A 19,113-nucleotide genomic window follows, 5' to 3' on the forward strand; every position below is an offset into this window, starting at 1 on the left:
CTCCTCCATGGCAGGTTCCTTGCATATGTGTCTGTGTTGTGTGTGCTCCTGTTGGTCGGGATTCGGGAACGGGTGGTGGTGGTTGAGATTGTCTCCCTAGCCTCCTGGGGATGTTTTATAATTCGGGAGAACGTTTTATAAATCATGAGAATGTTTTATATCATTTCATGCACACGTTTAAATAATTCGTGAGCATATTTTATAATTTATGAGCTCGTTTTCTAAATCATGAGCACGTTTTATAATATGTGAGCTCAGTCAACGTTACCTCCAGGGCCCCATAAGGCAGAGCAAAGTGAGCAAAATCATTTGCTGCTTCTTTTTATTTTTACTGGAGTGATGGCCTGCATCTAATTGATGGTCAGTCTGAGGGGAGGAGGGAGCAGTGGTGAGGATGCCTCTCACCCGACTCACCGTCCCTCAGCCCTCCTTCCCTCCGCTGAGAAAAGGGTAAACAGTCTTCCAGCTGATGGCAAAACTCAAGTCACACCGCATTATTTCTGTCTCATGCACCAATTCATGTTGTTACTCCTATGACCAGAGAAAGTGAAATATTCCTCCAAAAGACACGAGCCGCTAATAATAACAATGCAGGCTTATTGGAATACTTTGCTGTAATCATTCATTGACACAGCAGTGCTGGTTGTAGCTTGTGAAAGTATGGAGAACATTTTATGGCTTATAAAGGTGTTGAACAAAGTGTGGACAGTTCTGAATAACTTAAACATGAACTTCCTCATAAAAACAGCAGCTCTTTGCTGTATACGTTGAGTCTCACTCTAGTCATGGTGTTCAAATCTCACAGTATCACCTTTGCTGTGCATTTGAGGCTTCTTTTTGCAGTCTATTGAAAAGGAAACTGTGCAGACAAGGTGATCTGAACTATTTGATTGGCCAGTGGTAGGCCTATAGGTGCACTTGATTTGCTCTCTGAGTTATACCTTCAGACACATGAAATGGTTTAAATTGGGAACACTTTTTCCTTCCCGTTACTAGGGCTGCTGAATCAAGTGCACCTACCGCCAACAGTGTGAAACCCAATGATAAAAACACATATTTACAGGGTGATGATGTACTCTCTTCATAATGTCAGTAATAGGAGTGTCTGTTATATATTTACAGGGTGATGATGTACTCTCTTCATAATGTCAGTAATAGGAGTGTTATATATTTACAGGGTGATGATGTACTCTCTTCATAATGTCAGTAATAGGAGTGTCTGTTATATATTTACAGGGTGATGATGTACTCTCTTCATAATGTCAGTAATAGGAGTGTCTGTTATATATTTACAGGGTGATGATGTACTCTCTTCATAATATCAGTAATAGGAGTGTCTGTTATATATTTACAGGGTGATGATGTACTCTCTTCATAATGTCAGTAATATGAGTGTCTGTTATATATTTACAGGGTGATTATGTACTCTCTTCATAATGTCAGTAATAGGAGTGTCTGTTATATACTTACAGGGTGATGATGTACTCTCTTCATAATGTCAGTAATAGGAGTGTCTGTTATATATTTACAGGGTGATGATGTACTCTCTTCATAATGTCAGTAATATGACTGTCTGTTATATATTTACAGGGTGATTATGTACTCTCTTCATAATGTCAGTAATAGGAGTGTCTGTTATATACTTACAGGGTGATGATGTACTCTCTTCATAATGTCAGTAATAGGAGTGTCTGTTATATATTTACAGGGTGATGATGTACTCTCTTCATAATGTCAGTAATAGGAGTGTCTGTTATATATTTACAGGGTGATGATGTACTCTCTTCATAATGTCAGTAATAGGAGTGTCTGTTATATATTTACAGGGTGATGCTGTACTCTCTTCATAATGTCAGTAATAGGAGTGTCTGTTATATATTTACAGGGTGATGATGTACTCTCTTCATAATGTCAGTAATAGTAGTGTCTGTTATATATTTACAGGGTGATGATGTACTCTCTTCATAATGTCAGTAATAGGAGTGTCTGTTATATATTTACAGGGTGATGATGTACTCTCTTCATAATGTCAGTAATATGAGTGTCTGTTATATATTTACAGGGTGATTATGTACTCTCTTCATAATGTCAGTAATAGGAGTGTCTGTTATATACTTACAGGGTGATGATGTACTCTCTTCATAATGTCAGTAATAGGAGTGTCTGTTATATATTTACAGGGTGATGATGTACTCTCTTCATAATGTCAGTAATATGACTGTCTGTTATATATTTACAGGGTGATTATGTACTCTCTTCATAATGTCAGTAATAGGAGTGTCTGTTATATACTTACAGGGTGATGATGTACTCTCTTCATAATGTCAGTAATAGGAGTGTCTGTTATATATTTACAGGGTGATGATGTACTCTCTTCATAATGTCAGTAATAGGAGTGTCTGTTATATATTTACAGGGTGATGATGTACTCTCTTCATAATGTCAGTAATAGGAGTGTCTGTTATATATTTACAGGGTGATGCTGTACTCTCTTCATAATGTCAGTAATAGGAGTGTCTGTTATATATTTACAGGGTGATTATGTACTCTCTTCATAATGTCAGTAATAGGGGTGTCTTATTATAGGCTGGGGTGATAATAGGCCATCGTTATAAATAATAATTTGTTCTTAACTGACTTGCCTAGTTAAAGGTTAAATTATTGCGCTGAAAATTATTGGAATTTTTCAAACTGTTGCACGCAACATATAAGCTATGTTTTTATTGATAAATCAGAGCAATACCACGAGCACTACAACCGTGCCTGGAAAACACTTTCCATTCCCCTTTTATGGTACAAAATAACACCCTCGTTTACAGTGTGATTTGGAGATAGTTTCTAAAGCTCAAATGCAAATTGAATCACATTTCTGTAGAGGTGTGGGCAGAATGTTAAAACAGTGAGATCCAAACACAGGCCATGCATTCTTCTAGATTGTTTGTCTATTGAATCATTTCAAAGTAAATGCTGCCTACAGCCCACACTTCTATGCAAAATATGAATTGTTGATATTTTATTTATCAATACATGATTGTGTTTCTATCTTCTCCTGCCTTTGTATAGGCCCTGAGATTACATGGTTATTATAAACTGGGTGGTTATTGCTCTGAGATTACATGGCTATTATAAACTGGGTGGTTATTGCTCTGAGATTACATGGTTATTATAAACTGGGTGGTTATTGCTCTGAGATTACATGGTTATTATAAACTGGGTGGTTATTGCTCTGAGATTACATGGTTATTATAAACTGGGTGGTTGTGGCTCTGAGATTACATGGTTATTATAAACTGGGTGGTTATTGCTCTGAGATTACATGGCTATTATAAACTGGGTGGTTATTGCGCTGAGATTACATGGTTATTATAAACTGGGTGGTTATTGCTCTGAGATTACATGGCTATTATAAACTGGGTGGTTGTGGCTCTGAGATTACATGGTTATTATAAAGTGGGTGGTTGTGGCTCTGAGATTACATGGCTATTATAAACTGGGTGGTTATTGCTCTGAGATTACATGGCTATTATAAACTGGGTGGTTAGAGCCCTGAAGGCTGATTGGCTGACACCCATGATATATCAGACCATATACCAGCGGTATAATGACAAGACATTACTTTATACTGTTCTAATTATTTTGGCAACCAGTTTATAATAGCGATATGGCACCTCAGGGTTTGTGGTATGGCCAATATACCACGGCTAAGGGCTGAATCCAGACACTCTGCATATATTGGCCTTATATCACACCCCTCAGGCCTTAATGCTTAATTATGTCATGTTCATTGCAAAGCAATATTGTAGCCTACCCATACTGTCAGACTACATGTCTATTTTCTTTTGAGAATGGTTGGCTATTTAATGAGCGATTGATAAATGGTAGCTGCGGGCAGCATTTGGTAAGAGAACACACACTCATCTCCCCCTCCCCCCGCTCCGTTTTCAGCTACGTTACCAATGTGGGTCGACACAAGTTAACCAGCAATCTCAGTTCATACATTACACAAATGCTTACCTCCCTTCAGTAACAGTTTGGTATGGTACAAAGAATATTCAGACAAGCTTTCAAATTTAATTTAAGTGCTGTTTATTGTACTTATCAATGTTTTGGATGTGACAGCCTATAGGGAAAAGGTCAGAGACCTGATTGTGTGGTGCAAGGACAACAACCTCTCCCTCAACGTGATCAAAACAAAGGAGATGATTGTGGACTACAGGAAAAGTCGGACCAAGCACGCCCCCATTCTCATCGACAGGGCTGTAGTGGAGCAGGTTGAGAGCTTCAAGTTCCTTGGCGTCCACATCACCAACAAACTAACATGGTCCAAGCACACCAAGACAGTCTTGAAGAGGGCACGACAAAACCTATTCCCCCTCAGCAGACTGAAAAGATTTGGCATGCGTCCTCAGATCCTCAAAAGGTTTTACAGCTGCACCATCGAGAGCATCCTGACGGGTTGCATCACTGCCTGGTATGGTAACTGCTCGGCCGCCGACCACAAGGCACTACAAAGGGTAGTGCATGCAGCCCAGTACATCAAAGGGGCCAAGCTTCCTGCCGTCCAGGACCTCTATACAAGGCGGTGTCAGAGGACTGCCCTAAAAATAAATATATTCTACCCCCAAGCCATTAGACTCCTGAACAGCTAATCAAATGGCTACACAGACTATTTGCATTGACTCCCCCCCAGAACGCTGCTGCAACTCTCTGTTATTATGTATGCATAGTCACTTTAATAACTCCACCTACATGTACATACTACCTCAATTACCTCAACACCAATGCCCCCTGTATATAGCCCCGCTATTGTTATTTACTGCTGCTCTTTAATTATTTTCAATTATTTGTTATTCTTATCTCTTACTTTTATTTTACATTTTTATTTTTAGGTCTTTTCTTAAACTGCATTGTTGGTTAAGGGCTTGTAAGTAAACATTTCACTGTAAGGTTGTATTCGGCGCATGTGACAAATAACATTTGATTTGTTAGTTTGTTTCTGTTCCACGCTCTTCGTCTCTAGTTTGAGTGTATGCTGGAATAAGGACGGAAGTTTCTTCTTCTTCTATGGTATATTGGTGTCGTGACGTGACTACCATTAATGTGATGACTGTTATTTTATCAATCAATTAACTATGTTTAATTGTTACATGATTAAATGAATCATGTAACAATTAACTCATTAGTAACTTAGGGCACCACGGGCAAAGTTTGTTTAATGAGTTACCGTTTCCCAAATTAACTCAAGAATATATCAGAATATATCGTTATCATACCAGCCATCAATTAATACATTTTTCATATCAGTCTCATTTTGAACGTCGTTGACCTCGTAAATCTGCACGAACCCTAGCCTAAAAGTCATAATTCAGTGATACACAAATTGTCTAAATCATTTATTTACTAACTAGCTAAATAATTACACAGAAATACATAAACATAAACACACACACGTTATAGGTTATTGATTACTAACATAATGCAATGATATGACGGCTTGTTACACAATGGAAAGGGAGGGACATGTAAGGAGAGGGAGACAGGAAGAGTCAACTTATCAAATCAAATTGTATTGGTCACATACACATGGTTAGCAGATGTTATTGCAAGTGTAGCGAAATGCTTATGCTTCTAGATCTGACAGTGCAGCAGTATGTAACAGGTAATATCTAACAATTCCACAACAAAACCTAATACACACAATCTAGTAATGGGATGAGAATATATAAGTATAAAATATATGGATGAGCAGTGACAGAGCGGCTAAGATGCAATAGATAATAAAGAATAGATAGTGAAGGATACAGTATACAGTATATATGAGATGAGTAATGCGAGATATGTAAACTTTCTTAAAGTGCCATTATTAAAGTGACTGGTGTTCCATTTATTAAAGTGGCCAATTATGGCAGCCACCTCTCTGTGCTAGTGGTGGCTGTTTAAGTGAGTCAGGTGAACCTGTAGCCGTATTACTTCAACAGCATTTGACATGAGATATTCTCTAAGCTTTACAGGAATATGACTCTGGATATACACTGAGTGTATAAACATTAGGGACACCTGCTCTTTCCATGACAGACTGACCAGGTGAATCCAGGTGAAAGCTGTGATCCCTCATTGATGTCACCTGTAAATCCACTTCAATCAGTGTAGATGAATTGAACATGGATTGTGTATGTGTGCCATTCAGAGTGTGAATGGGCAAGACAAAATATTTAAGTGCCTTTAACCAGGGTATGGTAGTAGGTCCCAGGCGTACCAGTTTGAGTGTGTCAAGAACTGCAAAGCTGTTGGGTTTTTCACGCTCAACAGTTTCCCATGTGTATCAAGAATGGTTCACCAACCAAAGGACTTCCAGCCAACGGCAGGCCAGTGGTCGAAAACAGGTAATTAATGAAAGAGAACAAAGGAGGCTGACACAAATTGTGCAGAGCAACATACGGGCTACAGTTAGTCAACTGAGTCCAGTTTTTTATTGCGTTGCTGGGAGAAGACATGACAGTAGTATTTATTTGAGCTGATAGTGCAGGGTGAACTGCTCACAGTGGGCTTTCTACTAGGGCAAACCATCTGTGCTAAAAGTGTAACTCAGGTTAGGAGGCACATGATTACTGCTGACAGTAGTTGTCGGATAAAATGAAGTATCTTAGATTATGATTGACAACACCCCTGGGAAAATGTATATTTGCAGCAGCATTATGACAGCTCGGCGACACAATAGTAGGGATTATCTGAGCAGAGCTTGGGTCACTGATAAGTCATTGTTGGGACAGGGTCCAGGCACCTTCTGTTTCCAAAAGGTGTCGAAGTATCTATAAAAGTTATGCCAACAGCACTACAGTAGTCTTTTAGCCAGATGTGTAATGCCAGTAGCCTGCTGAATATTTCACTGTTGCTTCCGAGTAAAGACACAGGGCCTGAAATAATCAACCACTTTATGGAGTCTTTCAGAGCTAGAATTTTTCAAATCCAGTTTCAGCAGTTCCGAGCTAGCTCTCCTCTCATTTTACCCCAAATGGACTTCTGAGAGTGTCAGTCCCTGGCAGCTATCGTAGAACGGTAGGAAGCAGCCTAGTAATTGTAAGATACATTTGTAATATAATTTTGCAGTGTTGGTTTGTTAGCTTCCAGTTAATGCTAGCATTGTTTGTGTGTACCCCGTGCATGCTATCATTACTACATTTTTTTAGAAGTGTTACAGTCATTATAATTGCTGCCTACTATGTATATGTATCAGCAAGGTTTATATTGTTTGCATGTTCATGTTACCACTGCAATGTATAGCCTTAGATGTTACTGCTGTAGTAAAGGGTACCATTACCAAGTTTCTATAGGTTCCAGAACGACCAAATCCTATCTGTTGCTTGTGCACTTTGATTTACGGGCTAGTAACGGTGTCTGCTCAGATAAGATCTGTAGCTAGGCCTGAGAGAGGGCCATAAATCTGAAGTGCCAAAGGCTTATATGTCTCTCTCTGGCATGTACTGTATATATTCCTGCTGTGTGAAGTGTTTGCCTGTTATACTATAGCAGCCATTGTTAGAAAAGCATGCCAAATGTTGCATGACAACACATTACTAAAATTGCAGCTGCATCTGCCAATCAGTGCAGATTCAGTGGAGGAGACAAGGAGAGAAAGGATTTTGAAACGTTTGGTAATTTACATTTCCACAAATGACATACTAACACCCCCATCTAGTGGTTAATTCTGGTGGGGTTTTTTTACCAGGGGCTGAACATATCAATAGAACACAGAACATCAATAGAATTCAGAGCAAGAGCGCTAACTTAGGATCCGTTTAGCCTTTTAGATCACATTGAATAAGACTACATGGACAGGGAGGACCTGATCCTAGATCAGCACTTTACTTTGAGACACTTGATACTCACTTTGTGTACCTTTATTTGTCTCTAGCTGATTAAAATGGTATAGAACAGATTCCAAGTGAACAATTAGTGTACATTTTTTTATTGATGTAACGTATTTCTCATGAAGCCAAATAATATTTTTAAACCAAATGTTTTTAAACCAAATAATGTTTTATTGATTGATTGATTTGTATTCATAATTTGCATTATCTCACAATATGTCTGTAAACGATGAGTTCACTGCAGAAAAAAACACAATTTGTAAGTGATAATAACAATAAACAATATTAACTTTGTCCAACTGAAAGTCATTGCCTCCAGCTCTAAAGAGTTCAAACTCACATTATTATCATAATCACCATATTTGTGGTTATTACCTAGAAACATTTAATCATCATCATTAACAGCAAAAATAAAATCATCATCAACAAAACAAATGCAATTATCATCATCAACAACAAGAAAATCATCATCATCATCAACAATATTTTAATAAATCATCATCAACAAGATTTTAATAAAATTATCAACAAGAAGAAATCATCATCATCATCATCAACAAGAAGAAAATCATCATCATCATCATCAACAAGAAGAAAATCATCATGATCATCAACAACAGGAAGAAAATCATCATGATCATCAACAACAGGAAGAAAATCATCATGATCATCAACAACAGGAAGAAAATCATCATGATCATCAACAACAGGAAGAAAATCATCATGATCATCAACAACAGGAAGAAAATCATCATGATCATCAACAACAGGAAGAAAATCATCATCATCAACAACAGGAAGAAAATCATCATCATCAACAACAGGAAGAAAATCATCATCATCAACAAGAAGAAAATCATCATCATCATCAACACAAGAAGAAAATCATCATCATCAACACAACAAGAAAATCATCATCATCATCAACACAAGAAGAAAATCATCATCATCAACACAACAAGAAAATCATCATCATCATCATCAACAACAACAACAAGAAAATCATCATCATCAACAACAACAAGAAAATCATCATCCAGGCATATTGATCAAGATTGACTTTGAACATTGGGAAATACCTTCAGAACCGGCCACGTCATTGAACAAATCACTATTAAGGTGTGGCCCAATAAAACATGTTTTAAATCTTCTTAGTATTAATTTTTGATTAAGTAAATTATTGAAAGTATAATGAATGTGTAATACCTCTATTTGAAACAAGAAATGCATTTTTTCACAATAAAACTTACATTAGGATGAAAACCCAGATCTGTAAATTGCTAAAAGGTCATATAGTTTATGAATGTATTTGTAAATATGACTTTCTGTGATCCAGTTGTGTATTTCCGGATGTGCACATTATTTCAACAACTCTTGTCTGGGCAACTACCTCCATATATTTTGATTCTGTGATATATCCACGTCATGAGAGTTATTTCTGGTTGTCAAGTCTTCTAATATTCAGTTATATGTTAACATGTTGGTTAACAGGAGTCATTATATACAGTAGTAATCCACTTTATTTCATGTTGAAAGACTCTTTCAAGCTCTTCATTGCATCATCAGTTGTTAATGCCTTCCAGTCTTCTGGGATATCAGCAGGAAGTGTTGAGTCTCTGTCTTTAGCGATTTTCTCATTGAATGTGGCCATCACATACTTCCAGTAGTCTGAAGCCTTAATGCTGGAATCTCCAGGTATGATCCAGTAAGGGTAATATTTCTGGTAGTCCTTGTAGGGATGACCATCCTCTCCCGTCACCAGGGGGTGGATGAATAATAAATTACTATTCACATCAGATGAACATATGTTAGTTACTAACTTCTTTGTAGGTTTGAACATTACACTATTTAGACCTTTTGGACGATGAATTGATGAAAAGTGTTTGTCATGCTCCTTTCCCCCCTGCATCACAGGGTACACCGCAGAAAGGACATTGCTCTCCACAGCCAAACAGATTGGTGAACATCGTGTCCTGTGGCTTGAATGGCAGAGATTTGAGTCTATCTTTGATATCACTTCCCTTGTCGTACGTAACTGCTAGTGACTGCTCCATTTCTCTCACAAACTCTGTGAGGTAGTCAGCAAACTGTTTTGTGTCTGCAGTGTTCAGAATCAAGATGGAATCCAGAGCATCCTTGAGAACCAGCTTATCTTTAAGGGCACTGCAGATGTTCTGAATGAATGTCTTGACATCATTTACATGTTTTATGCCAGTTGTTTTCCTGATGTTAGAGATTGCGTCAGTGATCATCTTGACTATCTCTGAAAGATGTTTCTTCTCCAATTTCTCCAGACTACGGTTCTTTGACAGATGTTGGACAATCTGGTCAAACAGCCAGTCCTTCACAAACTTTTCATAATGGTTTATGTAGCTTTTATATTTCTCATATTTTCCATCTGTCAGGAGTTGTTTCAAAATGGAGAACTGGAAAGCACATTTTGTGCTGTAATCCTGTGACCCTTTACCTGTCTTCATTTCATCAACTACATCAGGACCAATCATTTTGGTCACATAGTCCTGTACAGCTGGCTGTAAGAGCTTTGAGAACTCCTCAGCTTTCTTCTGGCACTGATCTTGGTTGTGAAATAAGTCTATAAACTCAGTAAGGTACTTGTTCTTAGACTGTTCCAGACACTTCCTTGGGTCATTAACTTCAATGAAATCATCATGCATCTTCTGAAACTCTATGGCTGCTCTGCCACAGATGTGTAGCTTCAGAGTTACCTCACATTCCTCACTGATTTTAACATTCTTGTTTTGTTGCAATGTTTCATCAATATTGTTCAGCAGCTCTTTGATGTAAGTATCATGGTAATCTGTTTTGTTTCCCACCTTCTGTGTTATAAACAACTGACACTGTGTTATGATGTTGTCACAAAACTCTTGTAGTTTATCACTGAAATAGTTGAAACCAAATTGCTTAACTAAGTCCCCAAATTGCTTCCTTAAACCCCCAGTTTTCACAACAAATTCTTTTTACCACATTCCACCAGGTTGTTTCCAACCAACATCTTATTGACGTGCCCACCCCTTGTTGATAGATTTCCACTTAACATAAAGAAGGCACCTTGAGCCACATCTCTTCTTGGGAGTCCTTTGAAGTGTATATCAGAAAGAGTTTTCTTCCACATGTTTTCAAACTCTTCACTGAGTTCCTCATCTGATAGAACAGATTCTTTCTTTCTACAATTCTGTAACAGAGTCAGAACCTTCTTTTCCATTGTACTTGCCTGAGAGCTCTTGATGTTGTTCAGTTCTGTCATTCCCTCTTTGATTTCAACAGCTCCTTGCAGTTTGTTCCTAACTGTGTTTTCTGTCTCTCGTCTCAGTGTTTTAGCACTATTCACAAAGTCCTCCTTGTATTTTTCCACCAGATTGACATGGCCATCTTCTTTTTCAAAGTATTTTACTAGATTGTCTTGGATTTCCTTTTCTTCCAATGATAGTTTCCCAGATGCTTCTATCACTAAGTCTTGTAGCACATCTCTTATGGACCTCTGGGGATGTTGATCTGTCATGACAATATTGGACATTTTAGTTTCAGCACTCACCATCCATTTATACATCTCCTTCTGGAAGGTCCATTCCCAACCATTGTACTCAGAGCATAATCTGGAGTATGCATCTGCAACCAAGCTGTTCCTGAAACTGAAGATGAATTTCTCAAATTTAACAGACTCCCACAAGCTTTGTGTCCACTTCAGGAAATGTGTCATGTCGTCATTACTCTGGCATTTTCTGAAATCTTTCATCAAGGTCTTCTTGAAGCTGTACACAGCCTCACTGTAGCCAGCATTTACTGGAGCCATAGGGGGAGTCCCATGCCAGAGTCCTGGGATGTAGCAGCTGCTTGTGTCTGGATCATACTCCATCACATCAGTGAACTTGGTGATATTCTCCTTCTTCTCCATTCTGGCTGCTGCCAGGGTCATTTCATTCAACTGTTCCAACAACTTCTTCCTGTCCCTCATGTTGTTGTCATGAGCAGACATGTCTGACACATTCTGGTGTACAAAATGACATATTGGCTTCTTCCCCACTTCCTTCATCCTGATAAAAGCATGAACAACAATCTGCAGAATGTCTTTCATCTCTGTGGAGTTCTCCATGGCGATGTTGATGATAGTGACATCACTGAGTCCTATCACCAGTGTTGCCAGTTCATTGTCATGTTCATGGCTATCATCTAGTTGAGCCAACTCTGGTGATTTCAACCCCTCTGTGTCAATGATCATGATGAAGTCACATTTCAGCTCCTCCTTGAGTTCTTTATTGACTTTAATCAGTAGCATGAAGGCCCCTCTGGTGCATCTTCCACTGCTGACAGCAAACTGGACCCCAAACATGGTGTTGAGGAGCGTGGACTTCCCTGTGCTTTGGACCCCTAAAACTGTGACCACCCGGATCTTGCTGTTGGATTCCACAAGAGTATGAAGCTGAGTCAGAACAGCTGATATCCATTTCAGAGGGATATTTGATGCATCTCCATCCACAAGCTCAATGGGGAAACCATCCAACAGCATCTGAGCACACAATCCAGGGAGATGCTCCATCTGTTGCCTTTGAGGACTGTCCTCAGGGAGGGAGCAGGCAGCTTCATATAACTGGCCCAACTCACGCAGGAAGTGTTCAAGACCCAAGGAACAGTCAGATAATTGCTTATCCAAATCTTTAATTTCGTCTTTTTTCTCAGGAGAATTTTGGCAAAGATCTTTGTACCGGTCCCGCAAAGCAGACAGGTTCTGGCGTGACAGATTGTCCAGATTTATCCGCATCCATTTGAGGAAATAGGATCGCTCAGGTCCTGATCTTGACATTCCGTAAATGAAGCTTGCCATTGCATCTGACATGTCACATTTATTTTGCTTCTTTCTCAGCTCTGCCTCCTTTTTATTCAGAGAGCTCTTGTAGTGTTCAATGTCTTGATCCCCTGCATTTCTCAGTCTACACCTCTCTTTTTCTAACTGGGAAAGCTCTTTCCAGATTTGCCCCTGTAAGGGTAGCTGTTTGTCTTTGAATTGAATTGTATCTTTGATGTTCCTGGTGATTTCATCTGCCGTCTTCCTGGCACTCTGACACTCATCACTGTCTTCATCAACCAGAATCCCAAACTGATGAGCCACATCAACCATGTTTTCAATTGTCAATCTATTTTTTATTTTTTCCATGACGTCACCCACAGATGACTGCAGGGTTTTGACAAATTCTGCATCATTCTGCTTCTTCTTCACAATCACATTTGTTGGGTTGATATGGCAGTTTGTGATCATTTTCGTCAATGTGTCCACACTGAATGTTTTTTTCTGAGAGTTGACAACCAGAAATAACTCTGCTTTTGTGATTTTGCCTTCCAAAACTTTGAAATCTGCCTCAAAATCATCAATGAAAATGTAAACTGCAGCTGATGTTTGACACAGAAAGGAGAACTGTGTTTCAAAGGACTTGATGTCTCCTCTGAGATTGGCCACTGCCACAGGCTCTGTGAACATGTTTCTGTTCCCAGATGGAAAGTACCAGCTGATTTCAACCAGTCCGTCTGAGATTTGACGAGGGACATCGCCACATTCCATATTATGATGAACAAATGTGTCATGGTACTGTTGAGGGTTACTAAGCAACTTGTTCAAAATCTGAGACTTGGATAAGCTGCTCTCTCCTAGCCTAACAAAGGACACCATAGGAATATCAGAGACAACAATTCTGCCCTCCACAAAAGCATTTGTGGCCGTTTGGGAAGAGAGTCTAAACTTCCTCACTATGTCCCTCAAGGCCCACAGCATCAAAGTGCTTTGTTTTGTGTCACAGTTGGGCAGCAGAAGAGGAACAGCAAACTGACACATTGACATTTTCTGGACCGTCTCCTGCTGCAGGAAACCGTCTGAGCACAGAAACAGGGCAGTTATCAGGTCCAGTGGATTAATGACATTGCTGGAATCAGTGTCAGTGTACAGGTTGTCTACACCATAATTGGAAACCTCCTGGTCAGTGTTCAGACATTTCACACTCCTTGCATTCACATTTGCCATCATTAATTTCTTAAGGAAGGCACCTGGAAGTGACTGCATAGTGGTAAGAGGTTCATCTGATGTAGTATTGGCATTTATCTCAAGGGCAGTACTTAACGTCAGCTTGTTTTCATAATGATCTTCTAGTCCAGTCATTGACAACAGCTCCCTGAGACAGGATCCTGTAAATAGAAATGAAAAGATAGCCATGAATACAAATCCTCTTGAACGTGTAGCAGAAAAGCACCCTAACAGGTGTTTTACACTGTACTTTGGATGAAGTTAAAGCAAGCAGAAACCAGGCCACTGATACAGTGACTCACAGAAATGGAAGCAAGCATGTGAATTCAGATACAGTAAGAGCTCTGAATCCATTGACATCCAAGGGAGTTATTATGAGATCAGATATGGTCTTCTAATTTCATCGGTTCAATTTGGAAGCAGCCATTTTACTGCAACACCAATGAAATCTCCATTCAAAAGAGAAATTGTCAGTTGTGTTTATTGCGATAGATTTATATCAGTAGCTCTATACATTACAGCATGGAATAAAGGTACAATAACATGTCCTGTATCTAGAGCTATATCAGTATCTCTGTATATTACAGCATGGAATAAAGGTACAATAACATGTCCTGTATCTAGAGCTATATCAGTATCTCTGTATATTACAGCATGGAATAAAGGTACAATAACATGTCCTTTTTCTAGAGCTATATCAGGATCTCTATACATTACAGCATGGAATAAAGGTACAATAACATGTCCTGTTTCTAGAGATATATCAGTATCTCTATACATTACAACATGGAATAAAGGTACAATAACAGGTCCTGTATCTGTAGCATGATGCAGCTTGATGTACAAGTAGTTTACACGCCCTGGACAGGAAGCTAGTCTATCCCAGAGCCTTAACCACAATATATCTCCTTAAAGCTGAGTGCCAAGCAGAGACTCATTTAGTCCCAGTTTTACAGTGTTTGGTATGACTCGGCCGGGTGTCAAACTCCCAACCTACCAATCACAGGGCGGACACTAACCACAAGGATCTTCCAGCAATACAATAACCACAAGTACACATCAAAATCCATAAATAAATGCTTAATTGGCCACAAAATGAACATTTTACAATGGCCATTTAAGTCTATGGACTTAAAATACAATGAAAACCAGTTTGAATTGAAGAGGGCATTCCATAAGCGGAGACAAAGGATATCAATGGTGTAAGATCCAGGTTTGGGTAGGTTACTTTCTAAATGTAATCTGTTACAGTTACTAGATACCTGTCAAAAAATTGTAATCAGTAATGTAACTTTTTGATTACCCAAACTCAGTAATGTAGTCTGATTACTTTCCGTTCCGTTAAGATTACTTTCCCCTTAAGCGGCGCAGATGAGAAGCTGGCACAGCCCCCAAGTCATAAAATCTGATTTTAAATCTTAACCATAAATTTAACCACACTGCTAACCCTAATGACAAGACTCATCCCAATAAATGTCAACTTGCTTAAGAACCGTTAGAAGAAGACAAAAATGAATGTTACAAATTGAACCACATCTATTGTAGAATAAATCAATAAATCAATGTGTTTACATACTGTAGCTGGCCATAAACGGATGTTTCATTTTACTTTATGGGTTGGTTATGTAGACTTTTTCTAAGCCATTGCTTTCTACTACAGATGATACGATTAGGCTATATTAAAAAAAAAGTTTTTTACAGTCTGACAGATTTCCAGTGGTTCCAATTAATTTCATACCCCTTGATTTTCAAGAATAGGACATCGAAAAATGGAAATATAGATTAGCCAGACTGTTTAACCTGAGCATAACCCAAAAAAATGAAGCCCTAATTAGCATACTCTGTTGTTTGTGATGTTGTCATGGAGGACCGATTGGGCTCATTGCTTCCAGTTGAAAAGTAAATGCTTCTCTCTGAATGACATGCTCTGAGCACTACCCAAAAGTGCTATTTGGATATGGAAAATGAATGACATGCTGCACTTCTTAAATTAAACTAATTTTGACAGTCTGGAGCAAAATACCACAGCATAGTTTAGAAGGGAGGAACTCACATCAGCCCTATGCTACTGTTGCTAGCTGGTTTGTGACCCGTTTCACGAAGCTATGCATATGTCGCACGTCAGTACTTCACAGGAGATGCATTTGAATTTAGTTTTTTTGGCAGAAATTGCTTCAGCAACATGTGAACTTACATGTGCCTTAATAACAAACTTATTAAGGCACTGGAAATCTGTCAGACTATAAATATGAATAAAATTGTTAAATTACGAGCCTAGTTGGTTTAGCCACGGGAAAAAATGGAACCTTCCCGCTAGCCATGATAGGCTGAGATAATAGACGAGCTGGAAATGCCTTGAGATGAGTTTGGATTGGTCTGCCATGTATTCTGTCTATAACATGAGCTGCTCAGTATGTGTACGTAATCCTTGCTACTTTTTTTGAAAGATATGTCAGCCATGGAAAACTGCAAAAGCAGGCACTATCGGCAAAGGTCAGTGGGAAAAAGTTATGATTGACTACTTCCTGTACACGGTCAGAGTGATTTGACACAATGCAGGCCAAACAAGCTGTAGCGACAAACAAAACAGAGTTAAAGGGTTTCCAGTCTGCCGTGAAGCGTTCATCCATGTAAGAGTAATTTTCATTTTCAGATATTATACATTTCACATTTTTTTCTGAAAGTCGTTTTCCTTGCAAGTTAAAGCGTACAGTACTGTTAGCTAGCAAATGTTAGCTTGCTGGCTCACTAGATAACATTAGGTGTATGATCTGTTTAGTAATATTATTTGTATCCCAGAAATCAATTTTCACTGTTAGTTATAGCCTAATGTTATCTATCTAGCTAACATTTAATGTAGTTGGTTAGCTTTAGCTACCTGCAGATTCATACTACAGCTATGACAATCAGTTTGTATTGCTAGTAGTATGGGTTGGGATTATGGCTCATTGTCTAGCTAGGAAGCTAGATAGCCACATGTCTAAACAAAAGATTCCAGATGATTACATGACCCATCAAGTTAGCCAGCTGTGCCTGAGGGTGATTACTGCCATCTATGGTATTTCATGAGCATGTGTACATGTCTAGACAATAGTGAACCATCCACTTAGCTAGATGTTGCTGAGGGGGGGGGTTATAGCATAGAACCAGGCACAGCCAATCAGAATGAGTTTTCCCCCATGAAAGGGCTTTATTACAGAAAAACTTCTCAGCGCCACACATTTCTGTGATCTTTTATTTCAATTCATGAAAAATGGGACCAACACTTTACATGTTGCGTTTATATTTTTGTTCAGTATAAGATCAAATATACAATATTTTTTATCTTGACACTTACTATTTTTCATATGCAAATATTCAAGTAACCATTTCACTGTACCATTTACACCTTCTGTATCCTGTGCATGTGACAAACATATTGTATATAGTATGTGTTTACCAGAGATGGTAATGTGAAGAACAACATGGCCTGCACCAAAGTCAGATTAGGATATAGACCAAGGACTAGTAAAAATATACTACTTTTTACTACTACTTTCACCACTTTTAGTCTTAATCTTTGGTTGTTTACTACACTACCTTACTCACTCTGTTGAGCACATGGCCTCACGTGAATCCTTAAAGAGATGGGTGGGGCTAAGAATCTTTAACCCCCTAAGGTCGATTATTAAAACCATAAAAAAAATCCCAATACAAATCTGTCAGTTTAAGCTGCACGTTGGGACTCGTCTGAAGTTGGTACAGCCACTCTGCCAACTTCTGTCTGTTTGCGCTACACACTAATGAGCCCTCTCTGGAAAGGTGAGACTCTCCCGAACACGTACATGTCAGTTGTTTTGCTCTATGACACCCACAGGCCTCACAAGACTCGTATGAAGGTCCCCTGCTACCAGTCATAAAAAGGATTGGAAGTACAGTAGATACTGTAAGTAGAATATTCCCATATACCAAGCTGACAGATCATCTTGCCTCAAGCGAGGGTACCCAGTAGTGCATCATTTGAGAAATATATAAAATACACTGAATGACCAAAAGTATGTTGACACCTGCTCAACAAACATCTCATTCCAAACTCCTGGGCATTAATATGGAGTTGGTCCCCCCTTTGCTGCTATATCAGCCTCCACTCTTCTGGGAATGCTTTCCACTCATGTAAGCGACAAGAGCATTAGTGAGTTCGGGCAATGATGTTGGGAGATTAGGCCTGGCTCACAGTCGGCGTTCCAATTCATCCCAAAGGTGTTTGATGGGGTTGAGGTCAGGGCTCTGTGCAGGCCAGTCAAGTTCTTCCACTCCAATCTCGACAAATAATTTCATGTGGACCTCACTTTTGAGCATGTTGTCATGCTGAAACAGGAAAGGGCCTTCCCCAAACTGTTGCCACAAAGTTGGAAGCATAGAATCGTCTACAATGTCATTGTATGCCGTAGCTTTAATATTTCCCTAGCCCGAACCATGAAAAACAGCTCCAGATCATTATTATCTGCCATAACTAGACATAGTGGTCTGGTTTCTGCCACAGCTAGACATAGTGGTCTGGTTTCTCACATAGCTAGACATAGTGGTCTGGTTTCTGCCATAGCTAGACGTAGTGGTCTGGTTTCTGCCATAGCTAGACATAGTGGTCTGGTTTCTGCCACAGCTAGACATAGTGGTCTGGTTTCTGCCATAACTAGACATAGTGGTCTGGTTTCTGCCACAGCTAGACATAGTGGTCTGGTTTCTCACATAGCTAGACATAGTGGTCTGGTTTCTGCCATAGCTAGACGTAGTGGTCTGGTTTCTGCCATAGATAGATGTAGTGGTCTGGTTTCTGCCATAGCTAGACATAGTGGTCTGGTTTCTGCCATAGATAGACGTAGTGGTCTGGTTTCTGCCATAGCTAGACATAGTGGTCTGGTTTCTGCCACAGCTAGACATAGTGGTCTGGTTTCTGCCATAGCTAGACATAGTGGTCTGGTTTCTGTCATAGCTAGACATAGTGGTCTGGTTTCTGCCATAGCTAGACGTAGTGGTCTGGTTTCTGCCATAGATAGATGTAGTGGTCTGGTTTCTGCCATAGCTAGACATAGTGGTCTGGTTTCTGCCATAGATAGACGTAGTGGTCTGGTTTCTGCCATAGCTAGACATAGTGGTCTGGTTTCTGCCACAGCTAGACATAGTGGTCTGGTTTCTGCCATAGCTAGACATAGTGGTCTGGTTTCTGCCATAGCTAGA

The 19,113-nt window shown here is 39.3% G+C and overlaps 1 protein-coding gene across 3 annotated transcripts in view; it reads right to left on the reverse strand.

Moving 5' to 3' along the window:
* Window positions 1-8,016: 8,016 nt before the first annotated feature.
* Window positions 8,017-19,113, reverse strand: part of LOC123742399 (up-regulator of cell proliferation-like) — a 32,260-nt gene continuing 21,163 nt past the window's right edge. For all 3 annotated transcript variants that reach the window (XM_045716360.1, XM_045716361.1, XM_045716359.1), the window contains one exon: window positions 8,017-14,057. In XM_045716360.1, the coding sequence (XP_045572316.1) occupies window positions 10,831-14,057 (3,227 nt within the window). In that variant the 3' untranslated portion in view covers window positions 8,017-10,830. The remainder of the gene's footprint in view (window positions 14,058-19,113) is intronic.

Source organism: Salmo salar, chromosome ssa04 (assembly GCF_905237065.1).
Source record: "Salmo salar chromosome ssa04, Ssal_v3.1, whole genome shotgun sequence".
Lineage (NCBI taxonomy): Eukaryota > Metazoa > Chordata > Actinopteri > Salmoniformes > Salmonidae > Salmo > Salmo salar.